General features: G+C 40.6%; 1 protein-coding gene across 1 annotated transcript; it reads right to left on the bottom strand.

Moving 5' to 3' along the window:
• Positions 1–4,127: 4,127 nt before the first annotated feature.
• Positions 4,128–15,072, bottom strand: LOC121693578 (sterile alpha motif domain-containing protein 9-like). Its single transcript, XM_042073124.1, has 4 exons — positions 14,939–15,072; positions 14,569–14,633; positions 14,345–14,410; positions 4,128–9,567 (listed from the first exon to the last, which is right to left on the bottom strand). Exons 3-4 carry the CDS (start codon positions 14,366–14,368, stop codon positions 5,026–5,028), a joined length of 4,566 nt encoding a protein of 1,521 aa, XP_041929058.1. The 5' UTR covers positions 14,369–14,410; positions 14,569–14,633; positions 14,939–15,072; the 3' UTR covers positions 4,128–5,025.
• Between the last annotated feature and the right edge of the window lie 7,123 nt (positions 15,073–22,195).

Genomic DNA, 22,195 nt, shown 5'->3' with positions numbered 1-22,195 from the left:
ATCAACGTAGGTTGCACTCCCCTCACAGCGCATTCTGATGTTTGAACATAGCAGAGAGAGAGAGAAAGAGAGAGAGAGAGCTGTCTTGCCCGCACGCCCCGTGTTAATGTCACCCACAATTACAGCAAATAAAATACATAAATTATCCTGTCTCGACTCCGCATAGAGATACGTTCACAGAGTTTACCTATATGTAAACGTGAGACAGGCTATGGTAATTCAGGCAGTTGTGCATCTTATTGATCCCGTCATGAACGGAACCTGAGATCGCCTGTAAAGCCGCGCTCACCTCAGAAATGTATGCTGTGTAAATCAATAGGTTCAAAGAGGCCAGTTACACGATGCTAGACCCTGCTTCAAACGCTGTCCGCGACTCTTGCAATGAGATCTACTGATCTAAGTTGGTAACATTATCTTAGTTATGACATGCATCAGTCAACGGAATGGTTCACCGAAGGTCTTCCCGGAGGAGCAATGTGTGATAGAAGAGGCAAGCATTGTTTTTTTTATTATTTATTTATTTTATCTTGGCAAGGATCTGAATGAACCCCCAGATAACAGCAATTGCGAGACATTTCGTTTCTCTTTTGGCACAATATTAGCTCTCTACGCATAAATAACCAACATCTGAGAGGGATGTGCCATTTTAGGCCTACATAATTTATGTCACCCTTGGGCACACAAGTTAGTTTTAAACAACAAATAAGCATCTTGACATTCTGATGCAAATATAATGAAAATTGATTCACAGTACCTTGCTATGACTTGATTTTGGCTAGGTTTGCGCGACACGAGAGTTGTCTGAACTGCGCATTGTAGAGCTTCTGTTGGGAGTGCATTATTATTCAACAGCGCCATCCTCAGTCTATACACTTTCACTACAAAGTGACATTGACACTTGTCTGTCAGCTCTCCACCAAAATTGCGTTAGTCAAAAGCCGAAATGTCTTAGTGTCTTTATACATATGTATAGCCTAACAGTAGCAATGAGTATGGCACCGGTGTTAAATGTATCCGTTCGCCCAGACCTAGTGGGTCTCTGACAGTTGAGAAAGTTAATCTGACATCGGGTTTGTGGAAAGTAGTCTGACCGGATGGCAGCGTGAAAGCAAAGCTTCTAATAATACCGTCAGTGTGTTGCTCAACAAAGCACACGGGAAATACCTTGATCTAGGTTAGTGGGCCGCGTGAGTGGGGCATTAAAGATCATGTCTGGATTACTGTACTTACTTTTGCAGTCACTTACTTGCTAGACAATCACTTGCGTTGCTAGACGGTCACTTAGGGCCAGTGAGAGAGTCTGTAAGAGGCAGTGATGACACCTCTCTCTCTCTCTCTCTCTCTTTGTATGTGTGTGAATTGGATAAGTTTCAATCTCATTATCCCTAATTAAGAGAGGGAGAGAGAGAGAGATCACAAACCTCAAAAACATCTTTATATTGCCAAAAATATACTGCTATCCTTGGTCCTTGGTGTTTGTGTGTGTGTGCTTTTCCCAAACCTTTCGTATCATATACAGATGTCAATGTAGGCCTACACTACAGGCATGTCTAATAGGCTGCCTAGCAGAGCCAGAGCCACATGTTTGCCATCAGTAATCTCTAAACAGTTAGTCTCCATACTTCTGTTCAGGCCCGGAGTGGGTAATCGGGAGAATTCCCGGTGGGCCGCTTCACTTTTGGGCCGGTCGAGGGAAAAATATTGACATTTGTCACGTTAATCTATCTTCTCTTAAAGTTGGCTACACACATTCGCATTCTATGCCTAACACCGCAGCCTCTGCATGGGTTGTTCTCCCCTTCCAAGAAAAGTTAACTGGTTGGGTCCATATAGTCCGTCTTTCCTAAAAAGTTTTCTCAGATAGCCTACCAGCCGGGCCGGCCCTACCGTAGTGATAAGCGTCAGGGAGGATGGATGGTAGAAAGACGCCAAGAGGGACTGAAAAGGCCAGGAAAAAAAGACGAAAAGTATTGGAAGAAAATGCTGCCAAATGTGCCAAACTTCCAATACATGAGGCTACATGATCAACGTATATGCCTTGTTTGCTCAGAAGTGGGTGTAGTAAAGGAGCAAATCACCAAACAACAACAAGATAGCTGACCCATGCAGAAAAAACATGTAAACAATACAGTAGTTCAATATGCCTCTTAGTGGAATTGTGGGACACATTTCAAATGCTTTATTTCTTCCTTCCTGTTTTTGTTAACTTATCAACCTATCCTTGTGGAATAGTGGAATATTGGTAGCCTATAATAAAAACTACAGGATAAGAGCTGAAATGTTGCCTTATTTATCCAATTTTCTACCACCACTAAAAAAGTGGGCCGGTCTTGGCCCTGAAACTCCCGGGCTGAAAAGTGGCCCCACTCCGGCCCTGCTTCTGTTCGCTATTTTTATAACATCACAATGTCTCATTTCTGTCTCATTTGATGGTGTATGCACTACACTGCCAGCTGTCAACATCTATTAACTGAGTCTGACTCATACAATGTCATCATCCCTCCTCTGAATTGTTGGTACATAGTGCACATGCCTACTGCACCTTTACAAGTTTTGTGGTCATTTGGCTCCCCCTTGTGGTAACAGGTGGATGTACTATATTCAATGTTTGTCAATAAAAAGACCCACTCTCTCCAAACCAGGGATGGATTACTGCACGGGCCTACCGGGCCCAGGCCCAGGGGCCCAAGGGGTCAGGGGGCCCTGAAGCCCAAGCCTTTGCATGGAATCATTGCCTCAATATCAACAAATCAGTAGGCTATGAATCTGATTGAATTTAGTATTGGCCATCCCCAAAATGCACCAGAATACAGGAAATCACATCAGAAAATTTTAAAAATTTAAAATATAAAAATATTTAAAAAACATATACGACAATAAGTGAGGGGCCCTTAATACATCTGGGCCTAGGGGCCCGAAAGTTCATAATCCGCCCATGCTCCAAACATGCCCCAGACAAGTTCTCCTTTTTGTTCTAGTAGAATTAGTTATAAAAACAGGTGAACCTCACCTACTCCATTATACCCAGCAAGAAATACAAATAAACAGGACAACACAAAAACACCATTTCAGCCACACACGGTAAACATTTTTGTCCAGATATCTGCACAGCTTCAACTCAATTAGAAACGGATGCATGCAACACAAAAACACTGCGTGTCTGTAAGATCCATATCCAAATGACAAGGAGAGATGAGGATACCCACAGCAATCTTCTCTGAGCCTGGCAAGGTCTTTCACATATTTATGGGATATATTTACTTTAATTTTATTTTATATTTTATTTTATCTTGCTTACCAATATTGGCTAATATAAGATGACATCGGCAGAGGTCTTTGAGGTTGAAAGCCAAAGCTGCTCGTCATGAACTCACTTTTTTTGGAGGAAATCGGGATTTAATTTGACCCAAAGTTTTGGGGAAAAAGCGTACCATATCGTCTTTGTCACAACAGCAACGTTACATCGTAAAAATCACAGAAGTTGTCTTACAGTGAAAATATACGTCACATGTACGGTCGCACAAACCATATATGGTTTATAACCATATAACCCTGAGGATGTAAAAGGTGTGTTGCTTACTAGGATTTTTGCACAACCTAGTGGCAACAACTATTATGGTACATCAGTTTGGAGACTGAGTTAAGGATTTTCAGACAATATAATATTGTAACGTCGGTGTCTTTTGGACTGAGTGCTAGCCTCCCAGAATGCAATGTGTGTGAATGCTGGTTTGTGTAATGTCGGTTTTAGTTAGTGTAGTTGCGTTTTCCTTGTCATGTATGTGTTAGCTTGTGTAGTCTTTCTTTAGGTTTTACCTCATGTGTTTTACCCGGTGTATTGTATGTGACAACCCTGTTCGTGTATCGTGCTTGTTTTATTGACTTCCCTTGTGTTTCCTATGTAATGGTGTCTTGGTCTATATGTTTGGCTGATTCCCGCTTCCGCTAATAAACCTTTTGATTGGACAACTGTGTGTGTCGCTATCAAATCATTACAATATGATTACAAATGGCTGATAAAAAAAACAAAAAAAAAAACGTTTTGTTTCTTTTAAAACATCGGATGTGAAGGTCTACAGTTTTCTAATCAGATACAGTAAAGGAAATTATATTATTATTGCAATGAATGTGTCAAAATGAATTTATTTATTTTTTCATGGTCAGTGCAATGTAACATCATAATATACAATAGTTGTGTAATGACATGTACTGTATCAGAGTGGCAAGATAGGACAGAACATTGGTTGTATCTTTTAAAACACTCGTAGTTGTGTGATGGCATGAAGTACTGTATCACAGTTCAAATAAAGATACAGAATGGCAAGGTAAGACAGAACATTGGTTATATTTTAAAACACTCAGGTAAAATGTTAAGAATAGTATCAAAAAGTCTATAGAAAAGTCAGTGCCATTATAGAAAAGTCAGTGCCATTAAAAAAGTGCTTGAAATGAAAATAGTGCATTAAATGTATGATTAAAGCTGGAATGCTTTCAGTACATAATTTTAGAAACAGGAATTTTGAATTAAGATAACTGTCAATAGACAGGCATAGCCAGTGAGCTTGTTGCATGTTTTAAGCTTCATGGCCCTAGTGCACTGGTACATGTCTGGGTTGGACCACCCACAAAAAATAATAATCTCATCAAGTAGATCACCAAATTACATTACATTACATTACATTTGGCTGATGCATGTTTAACCAAAGCGACTAACAACATGGTAAACAGTTTAAGCTTTTTAAAGCAATTCTCTCAACAATTCTAGGACAATTTAAAAAAGGTAGAGTACAATAAGAATAAGTGCATCATGAGTTAGCAAGCATTTTATCAGTATCAATGGTGCTGTTACTAGCATTTGCACAGTTTGTGCATGTTTTTTTTTAAAGTAGTTTGATTGAAGTCTGAATGTCACTGTTAGGTCATGGAATGTTTGTACGCCTATACTCAATGTTGTACAGGATATCAGAACTGGCTGAATAGTCATGTTCAGCTGGTTATTTGTTATTAATGGTGGTGAGATCCATTTTAATTGCCACTTACATGACGATGTATTAACTGAATGTCAAAAGCAACAGGGCCTTTCATGGTAAACCCTACATAGAAAGACACTGGGTTGCATTCCCTGCCCTTTAAATGACTCATGTATTGGGGGCGAACCTCGACTTTGACATTTGGATTACAGGTGTGTGCCAAAATGCAATTCCTCTGGACCACTCCATTGACTCTCTGTAGGGTCCTTCTGACTCTTTCTTCCCTCCAGATTTGTCCATTGTCAAACTTTTCATGACTCCCAGGCTTGGCAAGGACTGCATGGCTGATCAAGCGATCATAGCCTTGCTTCTGTCCCAAGTAGAAGTGGACAACAGGTCTCTTGCCATGTTCCATCGATTGCATTTCATTTATGAAAGTGCTCCTAAGTTGCGACAAGCAGGTTCCTAACTTCTCTGAAAGTTCTGAAGGGAAGCGAGGGTTGTTCTCTGGCCACAGAATAACGGTAGCAATGAAATGCACTCCTAATGAGTCAGTATGTGGCACCTGTTGTAAAAGAACCTTGCTCATCATTTGAAGAATAGCAACATAGGGCACAAGAAACCGAGAATGTGGCCAGACACAAGCAAGGACTACATTGGCATAAATGTAGTTGACAACATCTCTCAAATTAACATGTTTGTTTGTGTACAGTATGCTATATTGTTGGACTATCATCTCCAGTTTAGGACCAGTATTATTTCTTGTGAGACATTCCAGTATGCCAAAATGTGTGTCTGCTTTGTTAATTTCCAGGATCTGCCTTATCCTGAACAAGGTTGGTAAGGTCTTGTTTCCCATAAGCTCTTGTGGATCTGTTTTGCAAAAAAGGTCAGCATATTTCTCGAATGTCCTGAAAAGCTCCTTTCTTGTTCTCTCTTCTTTTACATCCTTCTGTGAGAACCAGGGCTGAAGGTTGATAAAGAAGTTGTCAAGGAAATCAAATTGCCTCCTCAAGTTGTCCTTGATATTGTGCAAAAATGGTTCAAAGGGCAGAAGGACATGGTAGTAAGATGTATGCTTGTTTTTCATGCGATCTTTGCTGGCAACTGTTTGGATAGGTATATTGCCTGAGAGAATCTGACTTAATATACTTCGCCGAAGTTTAGCATGGGAAAACACTGGAATTTTTTCCAGGACGTCCATGACCATTACAGCCACTTGAATTTCTCCAAGACGTCCAGCAATATTGTAGGGACTGCTGTCTCCTTTACTTTGAGATCGCAGAGCAACTTCTTTTTTTGCAATTGCTTGAGTTTCTTTGAAAGCATCTGTGGCACAGCAAGCCATTTTCAGATAGTCTGTCAAATGGTCAGGTTTAATAGGATAATCTGGATTACTCCCAATGGCATTCCTTAATTCATGCTTGATGACTTGTGCAGAAGTGTCAGCTATGTATGAGCTGTCTTTATCAAGCTCTTTGGCTTTTCGTGCCCAGTCTTTTGCTTCCCGGAAATCCTTTTTCCTCAGGTAGTGGTATCTGGCAAGAAGCTGAGCAATTATTGCATTTTTATCATAGCGTTTAGCTGCATTGTACAAAACTGTTTCTTCAGATCCTGGTGTCTCCTTGATAATAGCTTGGATGAGTGGCGAGAAATGGGTTTCTTCACTTTCTGATGAGTAACATCTTCTCACCAGCATGGTGTGGACATCTTGTAGAAGTTTCTCTTTCCCCTGAAGACAATCATAAAACATGTCTGTGGTCAACAGGAGATTGGTGATCTCTGCTTTTGATATACCATGGGTTGCAATCAGCTCTTCCAAACAGTACTCAGCCATGCTTGGATGAATTACTCTCATAGCTTCAAAGATCACTTTGTCCTGGACAGTGCAATGCGTTATAAGTGTGGAGAAATTTCCAAAATCATCCTGTACTTTACAAGAGACAGACTTTGGTTTAGTTGGAAGACCCAGGAATGCTTCACACAGCGTAACAGAAAGAGATGAATTTTTGCAATAGAAATTCAAAAGGGCCATCACAGCAATGAGTTGGGCATGCTTATGGTTGATGTTGAAGCTCTTCAGGGTGTGTTTGGCTACTCCTTTTATGTACTCTGGTGAAAAGTCTTTCTTTAAGATCATGAAACCATAGAACGTTTCAGCATTTTTGTATGTCTTCTCAATTTCCTCAAGCTTTTTTTGGAAGAGTTTCTGTTCTTGATCCGATAGTTTATTCCCAATGAAGACAGTGTCCACTGTTGCCTCATGCTGACCCCAGAATTCAGTTCTCATGCAATTAACTATGATAACTTGGGGACTGGTGGCCGTCTTTGGGCATGCTTTTTCAATGCTCTGCTGCAGACTGTAGACACTATCCCTTTCTTCAAAGTCATCGATCATTAGTAACACAGGGAGCCTGGTAGACTGTTCTGTTGATTGATATGTCAGCAGCTGCATCACCTGTTTGGCAACATCATCAGGATCTGCTGCTCTGTCCTTCAGAACAACACACCGGAAGTTCTTCCTCTGTGTCCATAGAACGTGCATTGCCAGTGTGGTACCACCACAACCTGCGAGATGCAGTATGTTGAAGAGAACACAAGGTCTTGTCAAGGAACATAACTCTGGAATGATGGTGTCAATTATGTAATCAAATTTGTCTCGCTTAATGAATGGTGTAGATCCAGGTTCCTCAGAAAAATAGAAGTTCCACCATGACACCTTTCCTCCTTTGTAGAAATTTTCCTGGATTGCCAGCTTATCTTCATTGCCCCCTTCACATTGGTTGACACAAAGAATATCTAGGGAGTCCAAACAGCCCTCCATTTTCTTTGTTAGCTGAACTTTGCTGACTCCACCACAAGGCAAAAATCTGCTTGAGCGACGGTTGTCAGACCACAGACTGAGAACAGTGCCATTGATCTCTGCAAAGCTGAGCTCAGAAATGCAGCGGTTTGAAATGGTATCTCCATAGCGAGCTTCAATCAGGTCCTTCCATGAGATGAAGGACCGATCATTTTCACATATGCACAGGATTTGGTCAAGTCCTCTGAGCTCCTGTCGGAATGTATTGAAGGTCTCAAGCAAAGGGTCCTTGCTATCGATTACATCGGACAGCAGCAGAAATATAACTAAGAATCTCTTAGGAGGTAGGACTTCACCTCGGCACAAGAAGGAAATTACATTTCGAACTGCGGCTCCCTTTTCAGTTGACCAGGAATTAATGTCCGAAGGTTCCTCGCCATTGATGTCACCATTGCAGAATATCCAGCTGTTGATCCTGGTCAATTTCAATTTGCTTGCAATATCCTCCACTGATCCAGTTATTTTATACTGTGCTGGAGAATGAACATTTGTGTTTCGATCTTCAAAAAACTTCTTTAAACCTTTTTCTGATGACTCTGGATCAAAGTCTAAGACTGCTGTCAGGTTCATGTCTAGAAGAAAACTTAAGGAATCAAGTTGGACTGGATGTGATTTGTTAGTTACTAGTATGTACCTTTCAAAATGGGATTTATCCAAAGAGTGTGACCCACCAGTAATCATTTCACATAACTTGGAACCCTGGATGCTATTTCTAGCAATAGCAAGGCACTTTTCCTCAGCTTCCTTCCTTTCCATTGACAGTTTTGATATATTTTTCTTGTGTCTGTTGAACTCCTCCAGAGGTTTCGACTGAGTGTTTTGCTTCAGAAGGTCTCTGCTGCTGCTGCTGTCTCGGATGTAGAAGGACTTGAATTTTTCTGTATCTTCCTTAGCTTCTCTGCTCTTGTTTTTTTTTGACTTTCGTGAGTCTACACTGTAGACATAGTAGAAGTTCTCTTCACAGACTGAAAATGTTGGTTCTATGTCAACTTCCATGACATATTTCTCTGAAGATGTCGTATCAGATTGAAGCACTTCAACAAATCGAGGTGACTTAATACACTTCTTTGCTGCCGCCACATGTTTATGTTCAAAACGGCCCTCAATTGTGTCATGTAATGCTTTCCCAAAAGACTCTTTGTCTTCAACAGTAAATCCTAGAATCTGACCATGCTTAAAATCTGGCAAGTCCCCTACGCCAAAGTGAATGGTGCCATTAGTGCGACTGTTCATACAAGCTGCTGCAAAACGAATGACTTCATCAGTGAATTTCTTCATTTTGTCCACTTTTTCTGTGCTCCCTGTATTGATGTACGCTTTAAATTCATGACATGGCTCAATCAAATTTAACTCCCCTGACTCTGGTATGTCGAGACAGCTATTAATCCTGTATCTGTAAGCTTCATGGAATCGACTGAAAGGGTAAGGCTTACATGGACCCCCTGATTGAACTCCTGGATCATTTAACATCTCAGCTTTCATTTTCACAAGTTTGTCTCTCTTATCAATGATCAGTTTAGCTGGACCCAATGGAATACCTGCTCCTATCAAATCAGTTTTGTCTAAAAGTAGAAGACTTTCTCCATTAATTTTCTGTTGGTACATTATGTTAGCACATTCTTCATCTACATTTTTCAGCTCCAGAGTCCACTTTCTGACATGTTCTGTAGACCAGATCTTGATCTCTGCAGGATGTTGTCCAGAAAGCAGATCTTTCATCTGTCCTTCATCACCCTGAAACAATATAGATGTCAAGATGTTCAGTATTAGTAAAGTATAGTAGTAGTAAAGTAAAGTATTCAATAAAGATATGAGAACTATCTTGGGGCTGTGGCTGGGGCTGTGGCTGTTTTTATTATTATTACCATTATTATTATTATTATTATTATTATTTTATTCATACAATTAAAGGCATCCAAGGCAGTTTAATTTATGTATTATTTATGTATTTATTTATTTACTGGTCTCCTACATTTGCAGAGTATTTGTATTTTATTTTATGGAGGAGAGCATAGTTACAAGACTGGTTTTCCATAGACGGATAGGCAATTAATGATATAATAATAATAAGCTTTACTTGTATAGCACCTTTCATACACATAATGCAGCTCAAAGTTCTTTTCAGTTGGAGCATGCATAACACAATAATAGAGAAGAGTCAGTCGTTATCAGTCATTCTCCCTATTGGAAGTCAGCTACCATCAAAATTATTTTTAAGCTGTCTATTAAGGTCATAAAGTTGCATAAGATGCCTTTAAAGCCCATAGTTTGATCCCATAGTTCAACCAGTGTCACCAATGCCAATTCCGTATAAAACTCTCAAATACTTATCTTAGTCTTTTGGATGTTGGCAAGGTCTTAAGACTCAATATATTAAATTTCCATAAAGTTCTGTACTTGCCCAGTATCTAGAATATGCATCATTGGTACAGGTAAATGCCCAATGATCCAGTAGGGTAAATATTGTTCAGTAATTTGGAAAAAATGGAGGAAACAAAGTCATATCTCAGAAATGTGTGGCTGAAAACTTTTGAGGCCCACTATCCACTATCTAACACTTTTCTAAAACATTGCACGCAAAATAAAAAAAACCTTTCAAGGGAGCTATATGGGGTGCTGGAAAAGATTAATTGACTTACGACTTCTAGCAGGGGCATAACTAGCAGTGATATCAAACTTAAATTTGTGCATTAAACTCTTCCCAGATCGTTTCAGAAGTGCAGCAATCTTGTAAACGCATCAGATTAGACCGTTATCTTATAGGAGAGATGCTAACGGTCTAATCTGATTCAATGAGCTGGAGCTAAAAGTACTACTAACAGACTCAGAGAACGGCTGGATGAACTGGGGAAAGGTAAAACTCAATTGTTTAACTCAAGGGGAGGTGGAAAATGAGTGTAATTCCCCAAATAGTGGAATATATCCCTTTAATAAACATGACAGGGAACAGGTGAGACAATGATTACGCTAATAAGCAGATTCAGGTGAGGGGTGGAGACAAGGAAACAAGGAGCCAAAACACATGGCTATATAAACAAATCAGCATATGGTATAAGTAAACAATTGTCCATAGGAAGCTATGCAGGAAAAAATCAATCACCCATATGAAAACCATGTTTGATACCTTAATTGATATAGTTTGAGTCAAGGAACACAATATTTTGAGCGTGTACTAATGAAAACATATTATTTCCGGTGTTATGATTGTTTTTGTGGTAGACTTTGTCATACATGGGGAATATGCGCTTGAAAAATGAAGTTTTTTTTTTTCATGTTTGATGCTCTATAAACAGTGTTTCCTCTAGGATTTTTTTAAGCAGTGGGGGCAGGCCTGTCCAAACCACCCCCCCCCCCCCCCCGTCCCACGAAACTGACAACTGACACTTCGCTGCAACACAAACAATTATATGTATTCACCTCTATTCACACACAATGAGGCATTATTTTCAGTTGTGATTGAGCTGTATATTTGGAGAATCTACAACAGGTCTGCACAATGAATTTTGAAAGGCAACTGCGACTATTGTACGTCTGCCCCATTTCTGATACCGTGGGGGAAGAAAATTAAACCGTGGGGGGCCGCCACTACCAAATCAACATAGAGGAAACACTGATAAATGACATATTTTCATTTATTTTAAACATGCAACCTATTTGGCAAGGAAGTACTAAAACAGTAGTATGATATAAATAAATTCAAAACTTCTGATGGGATTCATTGGGAAGATATTGTGGTCAAAACATACATCATCCATTTTTCATAAAAGCAAATTTTCAGCAAGTCATGGCTTGACAAATATTCAACTGTAGGGCAATTATTTCAGAAGTTGAAGACGACTAACAGTGTAGAATACTCCCTGGAAATGTCAAGAATCTAGCATGAATGCAAAAGTAATGTAAAATACTGAACTGAGATTCCTGATTGGCTAGCCAAACCCGAGCATCGCCAAACCTGAGCATCGCCATTGGCTAGCCAAACCTGAGCATCGCCAAACCTGAGCATCGCCATTGGCTATTCAACAGGAAGTGCCAGAAAAGTCTCAAAAGTATCCGTATATTTTCAGAAAATACTTGTGCGAGCGGCAGAGATTCGTAATGGCAGAATAGTTTGTAATTCAAAGACAAGCAGCTGTGGAAGGTTTAGTACCTGTGGAATATATTTGTAAGTGAAGGACATATGAGTAATACTTAGAATCGTTTGTGTTATTTTTTCTGTTAAACCACAAATTCGTTTTCCAGTTACAAATCTTGATGCACACACACACAATACATATGAGACACTTCTCATCCCTAAGGTGGTGCAAAAGGCACTTGCAGAAAAGATTTGTAACTGTAGGACAACTTTTTGTACGTAGAATATTGATTTGTAATTGTAGAATATGTTTGTAATGGTAAAATATTTTTAACTGTAGGATGATTCGTAGCTGTAAAACCGATCCGTACCTGTAGAATAGATTTGTAAGTGTAGGGCATATTTGTAATTTTGACAATTACTTGTACAGATCATTTTTACAGTTACAAATAATTTCTACAGTTTCAAAATGTGATACACACGTACAAAACTTTTGAGTTTAATATTCTTCCATAGATTTCCACCTACTGTTTATTGCGAGTCAAGGCAGCCGCTTTCATTCATTTACTGAACGTGCGCTGTGCTCTAATGGAAACCTTGTTGCGTAGCCAAGTAGAGTTATTTTCTAATTATGCATGACTTACTTTTTTTATTAAATTTGTAGGCTGGAATGCCTCGCAGCAACAATTGTGTTTAAATGTAGTACTGCTTCAGCCTCTGGCAAGTTCAAAAGGGTGCGGCTAGCGACAGGTAGCTTGAGAGCGACAGGTTAAGGACCATGGTGTAGCACAACGACTTTTCATTGGCAACAGTAGGCTATTAAACCAACCAACAAAAGGAGCTACTGAGGAAGGCGCAGCAGAGACTGTACTTCCTGAGAACTCTCAGGGAGAGCGGTCTCCCCCAGAATCTGCTTCTCGCCTTCTACCACTGCTCCATAGAGAGTGTGCTCACGTATGGACTGTGTGTTTGGTACGGTAGCTGCACATCCTCAGAGAGACAAACCGTTTAAAAAATAGTTTCTATCCGAAGGCAATCATGGCCCTTAACTCTTCAGATTTGAAATAGTCTGTTCTGGGCCCCTAACCCACTGTGGAAATTCTATGGTGGAGTAATGCTCTTTTTACCAGTGAAATCTGTACAGAACCATTCCTGTTCATAACCAGTGCCATATGTATGTTCATATTTGTTTTATATTTTTATATGTGTGCATTTTTAAACTATTTATTATTGTTCTTATGCAAACCTCATGAGTTGACAGCACTTTCAAATCTCATTGTACCTTCGCAAAAAAGTGTCAATGACAAAAGACTATCTATCTATCTATCTATCTATATTAAGAAGAGCTCTTTTATTTAATTGAGTTAAATCGAAACAATATCTTCTAGTGCAATTATGACCCTGGCTTGTATTTGGGGACCGGCCTTTATTTGTCTGAATCGACCACGCTCCCGGCTATTATCCGAGGCCCGGCTATAAATAGAATCCCGGCCATAATTTGAGGAATAACGGTATTACTTATATTTAATGTCATTAGTCTACATTGTATTGGTGATGTGTAAGTCTAGTTGAGTCTGTCACATTAAGACTCAAATAATCTCCCATAGAGATGTATGGGGTTAGTTCATGATGCCAATATGGCTGTTGTATACACATATACCCCCCTTCCGTGTGTTATGATCTCGCAGCTGGAGTGAGGTTAGTGTTGTGAGGCCATGCACAAGCACAGTCTGCCTGAAATTGCTACCCGATAAGTGCAAGATGGCCACTGAGTGGAGGGACTTGCCTAAAAGAACTTGATTATGTGGATGCAATATTGCAATTCAATGTTTTCTATGTCATTAGTTAAAATAAAGACTCAAAAACCTAACAACTCAAAGAATATCTATTTTGGATCCTAAGAGATAAGTCTCTCCCAATGATCATTTCTATGATTTTGGTAAGTACTACAAATGACAAGCAGACATGATCTGTGGTGGATAGTTACCTAGAAGGAGCTATCTTGTGCAACCCGTTGCGACAGTATGTTCTAAAAACAGCAGAACCACTGCGTAGGATTTGGTTCGGTTGGTCGAATAAGGGTTGGCAGAATCTCCACCCCATCAGAAATGAGGAATTCGGCCAAATCCAAACCTTAGATTTGGTGCACCCCTAAAAATCAAAGTTACCAGTTCCCTCAAACCATTGAAAACGTAATACTCGTTCCACATTTTACCTGTTCAGAGGGGGTCACCTTATTCACCCTAAGCGTGTGATTAGGAGTGAGCGATGGACTTTCCATCGTTGTGTGTGTGTGTGGTTGTGCAAGTGTTATGGAGTGTTGCCAAAACAGCACTGATATTATCATCACTTCCTGAAAGATCCCTGATCTCGTGACAATATGTTGTCGAAGAAGTATTGGAACATTATTAGGAAATATTCATATAATAGCCGAAATACCTCTGCTTTAATATGATCAGCCATCCTTGAACCATGTCAGTGAAGCTCATTTGTCGGTTATTCAGACTGATGAAGAAGAAGCAACATGTTAAAATATGTTCCAGAGATACACTACTTTGGTTTCTAAAAAATGGTTATGACCTAATATATTCCAAACTTTAGTCACATAAACCTTGCATAATTTATTGGGCAACACCGTTTTTCATTAACCTATCTCTACTCACCATTGTAACTAGGCTGGATGTGCTGGCAAGCCACTTCCTGTAGTTTAATAGGTCTAGCAAGACTCCTGCCGGGAAGAAAGGGGGAAAAAAACGTTGTGTGAGTCTTGTTAGTCTTGTATTATCAGAAACTCACTGTTGTGAGTGTTAGCCTACAATACACATATTACGTGACTATAACCGAAGCTACTGTGATCTAGGATAAAAAGCTCCTTATGGAAGGCTACCGCGGTAGAGTTATGTTGTGGACGGCAATAAGGATACGTTTAAAGCCTATTGCGCAGTTTATCCTAGTTGTTTCATTGTTTAGCAAGTATATCAACAAGTCATTAAAAACATCTGTAGGCTCAAAAATGTAGCCTAGGCTACTTACCCATCCAACTTGTTCGTTATTGCTGGGTGTTGATGATGGAGTAGGGAGTTGCCGTTTTAAATGCCGCAATAAAACCAGATCGAAGCTGAACAAATTGCGAAGATTCATAATACACTATGCGGAAGACAGCGAATGATAAAGCCTCAATGGGCGGAGCAGTAGGCTATAGCCAAATAAAATCAGCTGTAGAGCTATGACGGGACCGGTAACCTTAGGTTTCTATTTCTTTCTGCAGAGAGGACGTCGCAGAAACGAAACTAAATTTCCAGTTTCCATTGCGTTCCAATGTGTGAGAGAGAGAGCTTCCCTGCCGTTTGTCTGAAGTGTAATAATTTTTTTCCCATATTGCATTTTTGCAGTAGGCTAGCCTACAGAGCAGTGTTGTGCTTTGTAGTGCAATGCATTTCTTTCATGTTCAAAATATGGTACTGTATTTCCTGCATATGCATATGAACAGCAAATCATTCTTCCAAAACTGTTTTGATACTCAAAAAACTGCCGTTTTGACGTTTGACGCCGCTGTTATTTTTATTTATTTATTCATTTAGGCTATTCATTCATTTTTTATTTTGTAACAGCATGATGTCACCGGTAACCTATTTTTTTTTTTTCTATTTCGTTTTGCAGAGAGGATATTGCAGAAACGAAACAAAACTCTCTCACACATTTCTCTCTCGTGTGTGTGTGTGTGTGTGTGTGTGTGTGTGAGAGAGAGAGAGAGAGAGAGAGAGAGAGATAGCGACATTGGCAATATTCAAAAATCCATAGTACTAGGCTACATAAGCCTACTGCATTTTGGTCTACACTGACCAAACCACCTGATGACCCCTTGGTTTCAGCACGGATCTCGGATTGCCTCTTAGACATAGCTACATGGATGAAGGCACACCACCTCCAGCTGAACCTCTCAAAGACTGAACTGCTGGTCCTCCCAGCTAAACCTACCATACACCACGACATCAACATCAAATTTGACTCCCTGACTGTTTCACCTACCAGGATTGCAAGAAATCTAGGAGTTGTTCTCGACAACCAACTAAACTTCTCAGATCATGTTGCCTCAGTCGCCCGGTCATGCCGCTTCGCACTCTACAACATACGGAAAATCAGGACTTACTTGACTGAAGATGCTACCCAACTTCTGGTTCAGGCAATAGTCATCTCACGACTCGACTACTGCAATGCCTTCCTGACAGGTCTCCCAGCCTGCCCAGTGAAACCACTTCAGATGATCCAGAACGCGGCGGCGCGCCTGGTCTACAACCAACCCAAAAGGGCACATGTTACCCCGCTGCTCATCCAGCTACACTGGCTACCTATGGCGGCCCGTATCAAATTCAAGGCTCTAACGCTTGCCTACAAAGTAGTCTCAGGTTCTGCTCCCACCTACTTGAATGCCCTCATACAGACATACGCTACCACCAGACCGCTGCGCTCCTCAGACGAACGACGTCTAGCTCTACCACCGGTACGCTCAAGCCAATCCAAACTTTTCTCATCTGTTGTTCCTCGTTGGTGGAACACACTGCCAGTTCCTACAAGGGCAGGGACATCCTTCCATTTTCAAAAAACTCCTGAAGACCCAGCTCTTTAGAGAACATCTCCTCTCATAGCAACACTTACAACAAATCTTACTGATCCTCACCAGCCGTCTTAAACTGACAAGTAACTGTTAAAAACAGCACTCACTGATGCACTTATTCTTACTGTACTCTAATGTTTTTAAATTGTTGAGAATTGCTCTAAAACTTAAACTGTTTACCATGTTGTTAGTCGCTTTGGCTAAAAAAGCGTCAGCCAAATGTAATGTAATGTAATGTAGTACCAGACACCACTAGTGCGTTTTAACTCTAAGCACAACTGCTGCTACAAGCCAAAAGGCATGTTTCTTAATTATAGCGCCCCCTAGAGGTTAAAGGTCACCAGATTTCTTGAGCGTCCTCCTGATTGGGTCCTGAGTCCATGGATTAAGTTTGGTTATGATAGATGAATGGGTTGCTGAGATATGAGCTCACTTCCTGTTTGGCGGCTTCGCCGCAAATTTCGATTTGCTGTTACGCGCGAATGGTTTTAGTTCCGAAGACAAAAAGCAATGCATTTATGTGGCATGGTCTGTAGATGATATCTGTGAAGTTTGGTGTCGATCGGACAGAATTTGTGACCTCTGATACGTTTTAAGTGATTTTGATGAAATCCAAAATGGCGGAAAATCCATCATGGTGGAAAATGACGTTATAGGGTGCGTTGAACTCGGCTTGGTCCACGGATACCTCATTTTTGACAATCGGGTCAACAGCTCAGAAGTTACGTGTGTGAACGCAAGTCCAACTTTGGCCTGTTGGTGGCGCTAGAGCGCGGGAGGTGCCGTTATGAAACTTGGTGACATGAATTATGGGACTGTCCCTTCTCAGTGTGCCAAATTTCACAACTTTTCACCAGACGGTTCTATGGGCTGCCATTGACTTCAATGGCTGAATAATAATAATAGGGAAGAAAACGTAGAAACACAATGGGTGCCTTCGCAGCTTCGCTGCTTGGCCCCCAACTATTCACAAGGTTTCTGGGCAGCATATTTATGTTCTGTTAGCAAGCGAACTTCTCATGACTGCCGACAAAGTAGCCTACTGCCAGCTGACGAAGCTCTCATTTTAAAACATTACTGAGAGAGAGGCACTGTACAATCAAGACATCTTGCCACTGAATCCAAAACTATGTTTAACATTATGTACAAAGCTTATAGGCTACAGTGGACTAGCATGTTGCAGGGGCTGCTAAAAACACAGAGAAACGCACTGAAAACTCGGCCAATCACAGCCCTTGCTGTCGAATGCTCCGTCCGGTTCGACCGTGGAACGCCACAGCGGACTATGCTGCCCCCAAGCGGCTGCAGTTGTACTTACATTTCACCCAGCTGCGTGAATCACCTTGATGGTGAATGAAGTGTCAATTCTTAACTGGGACCCAATGTACCTAATGAATCAGATTTTAGCGAGCAAAATAGCATAGCCTACATTTAATGGTCATAATAATGTGATGAAAAGCGGACAAAAATGCAATCAAGTTATGAAACGAGACGTTGCCAGAATAGTTTGCCATTATCTTTGCTAAGTGAAGGCTATACTTCCGGTCAATTTCTTTTCCCTACAGTACTCCGTCTGGAATAGGTTGATTCGCGCTCGTTTGCTTCGGAGGTTGGGCAGCCGACCAACCAGCTAACAGAGGGCGTCCCTGAGAGCGATTACGTTACCCAGGCATGGTGTTTCAATTACTACATCTACGCCCCCGAAGCAGATCGCTTGGAATACATCAAGTAGGGAGCGAAAAGGGCTTAAATACTTATCTGAGCAAATGTGAATAAAAGGCGCAAATAAGGTTGGTGTTATTTCAGCTCTTTCTAGTTTAGCCTATTAACAGGAGTGTCACGAACGTGGTCACAGTGGAGTAGGATGTTATATTGTCAGCTAAACTTTAGTCATAGATTTTGTCACATTGTTGTTGAAATAGGCTACGAATGTACCCGAGTCAAACTTTAGTAGTAGGCTACATGGTCGTGTCAAATTCGCTATTTTTCAAACACTAAGAAGGCTCGACATAACTTGAATCTTTGATCAAATCATCAGTGTCTCTACATATGAACTTGAGCATTAAGAACATTGTTCGTGTACACATAATTCACAGTTTCATCACAACCCTTTACAATCTCCTGCCTCCACACAATCAGATGCATTACATGCAGCCTATGCACCTTAAACAAAGTCCCAAAAACAGTATACAAATAATAAAACAAATGAAGTAAAAATAAATTATAAATGAGGCATAACTACATTTTAGAGGTGTTGAAATTAATCAAATAATCGATGCATCAGTATAAGTAAGTATATATACTCTTTTGATTATGTGAGGGAAATTTGGTCTCTGCATTTATCCCAATCCATGAATTAGTGAAACACACTCAGCACACAGTGAAGTGAAACACACACTAATCCCGGCGCAGTGAGCTGCCTGCTACAACAGCAGTGCTCGGGGAGCAGTGAGGGGTTAGGTGCCTTGCTCAAGGGCACTTCAGCCGTTCCTACTGGTTGGGGTTCGAACCGGCAACCCTCCAGTTACAAGTCCGAAGCGGTAACCCTGTAGGCCACGGCTGCCCCTCATGATGAGGACATGGACGATGCTGCATCGAGGAATCGAATCACTGGCATGATAATCGTAATCGAATCGGGATAGATGGGATGTGAGGGACAAATTTCCTAATCTAATGCGTTTTGTTCAAGAAAGTTGTGTAGATCCAATGCAAACATGTTAAATTAATCTGCAAAAATGCATTATTGATTTGCAATAACACAACTGACTCAATTTCACCTTAGAAACCTATCCTTTTGTTCTGTAAATTCTAGAAAAGAAAAAGAGGGATGATGAAGTGTGAATAACTGACATAAACAATAATGGCACTAGAGAGATTGAATGCTAAAACATAGACAGATACATTGATTAGAATGACATACAATCCTGAACCAGTATTCATATAGAAACCACAATCAAGACAATTAGATGAATCAAAATTTGATACTTTAATGCCATCTGCAACCACTGAATCACCCCTCTCTGGTTCAGTCTTGTTCATAATAGCCTTGCACTTCTAACGTGCGCTACAATAGAATTCCGTGCATAGGCCTACATGTGTTGAATGTCAGTTAGTAAGATGTCTTCATGGAAGAACAAAACTGAATGGGAGAACAGCGAAATTGAACCAGTTTTTCCACAAAGGTAGGCTATATAGGCTATTGACAAACTTTACCCCTCAAATATCGAATCGTAGCCTATCTTGCCCCTTATCCAGTTTTAGACATGATGCTAGAAAAATGATTGTACATAAAAAAATGTTTTCAAAAGGAGATACGAATAGGCGTGCAGTGTACAGTGTGTGTGCGTGTGAGTGTGTGTATACAGTATGTATGTATGTGTGTGTGTGTGTGTGTGTGTGTGAGTATGTTTGTGTGTGTGTGTGTGACAACATTCTATCCCACCGGTCATGTTTACTCATTCTGCAATTTATTCAAAACATTTGACACAGCACACATTTAATTTAAACACTTTATTTCAATATTTACTGAATGAGGAAATTCCCCAGTAACAGTTTTAGGGTTTTAACTGTATGCCCCACAGTTACTTATCACAAAATGGCCAGTAAGGGCAATATGAGTTACTGTAAAAATACAATAAAAAGCCCAACAGTGTATGTTATATATGTGTGTGTGGGTGTGTGCACCAGGTGTTCTCAGGGGTTAGTACCCCTGTACTTTAACAGCGCTTCCTGTGTGGGTAACACATGGTTAGGGGAATTCCCTGCAGTGACGTTCACACTCGTGTCTGAGTCACCAGCTGAGACAGATCACACACACTGAAGCGGCAGTGACAGCAACACGTGTTTCTCATCCTGCAGTGAAACAAATCGGTAAGGATTTGTAAGGATGTAAGGATATCTCGATTGAAGGCTCCTGGTCTAAAATGCCTGATGACTTTCTTCTGCCAGGCCTTTCCTTTTATAGGATAGTGAAGCTCACATCATTGCTTGTATTGCTGTGTGTGTGTGTGTGTGTGTGTGTGTGTGTGCATATGTCTCTGTGTGTAGGATTAGTTGGACTTTTCTACAGTATAGTTGCTAACCTCGCCTACTTATGTGTGGTCATGCAGTTACTGTCACCCAGCTGGGGCTGCTGTTTATTATCAGTCTCCATGACTCCAGGGCCACTGAGAGAGACATACTCCAGCAGAGACGCACCCAAGATGACCGTCCTGTTCCTGCTCATCCTGACCCCCCTGCTTGGTCTCGGATCCCTCACCAGCACTGCAAACAGAAGTAAGTTCCACTCCTCCTCATTCATCCCTCCCTCCCTTCCTCCATCTTTCTTTTACACCTTCATCCATCACTCTATGTCCTTTTATCACTCTTCCCTCTCTCTCTCTGTCCCTTTTGTGTGTGTGTGTGTGGTGATGCATTGGCTGACCTAAGTTATAGAATACTTATTGTGTTTGTGTGTGTGTGTGTGTGTGCGTGTGTGCTGAGGTTCCATGTAAATTATTAAAGGTCTCATGTCATCGTTTTTTCATTAATGTTGCAGTGGTCTGTAGTATTGATGAATGCCCTGTGAGCCGGTTTTGGTGAAAAAAATGCTGTCCTGCGTCTGTTTCATGCTGTTCTAGTTTGGTGGGGAAGGTGGGCGGGGAGGAACGACTGGATTTCGCCTCTAGTCATGAATATTAATGACATGCTAATGAATTCACCTCTGATTGGCTAACAGTACTGTGACGCTTCCTCCAGTGCGTCCTCATCCGATTCTGCCTGTGCTATGCTCCATATTCAACTTTACAGTGCTAAAACCTGGCTAAAACTCGAGTCAAAACTGTTGCACAAAATGTCTTCGGAGATACAACTTCATGTGTTTGATCCTAGTATTCGAGTAGGAAGAAGAACCACTTCCTGATCGTTTGTCGGTGAACGTTGGTTTAATAGAATGGTAACAATTGCCTGTCAGCTTAAAATTTCTCCTAAAAGAGGTAAATGTTTGTGACAATCGTCATCTTGCTTTCAAGTAATAAACAGTTGGAAACGTTTTAAAATAAAGACCTACTTCTTTACACAGTCAAAAGTCTTTGCAATCTTCCTAGTAGATATTTTACTTCACAACACAGGTAAGCACCCTAAATGCAGTTCAGCCACTGACCTAGCCTGCTAATGCTATCGGAATAGCTAGATAGTTATGGTTTGAATTCCATGATACTATCATTGAAAGACCACTTGGTCATAGCCCAATATATAGATAGATCTAAATGCAAACACGCCTACCTAGCTATATTTTGCTGGAATTGTACCAGAATGCCTACAGAAGCAGAGAATGTGTGCTGCAAGACTTCTCCGGTAATGAGAACTATGGCTTTGATAGCCTGACATTGGCAGAGGTTAGCCTACTCAAGTTGTTTTCTGTCACGTATGACAGAAAAAGTAGCCTACTATAGGAATCTTATAGTATTTTGGGACTAAATATTACAGTAATCTTATAGGAATACTATAGTATTTGGACATACTATAGGTACTATAAGACTACTATAGAAAAACTATAGCGGTTACAGGATATTATAGAGTTATTAGTAGTACTTCTACAGTATGTCCCAATTATTCCTATAAGATTACTATAATATTTTGTCCCAAATACTATAAGATTCCTATACTACTTTTTCGTAAGGGGATTGCTCATGTGG

Source organism: Alosa sapidissima, chromosome 2 (genome assembly GCF_018492685.1).
Source record: "Alosa sapidissima isolate fAloSap1 chromosome 2, fAloSap1.pri, whole genome shotgun sequence".
NCBI classification, from domain to species: Eukaryota; Metazoa; Chordata; class Actinopteri; order Clupeiformes; family Clupeidae; genus Alosa; species Alosa sapidissima.
Note: the sequence above shows the minus strand (reverse complement) of the source record. Positions and strands in the feature narration are given on the sequence as shown.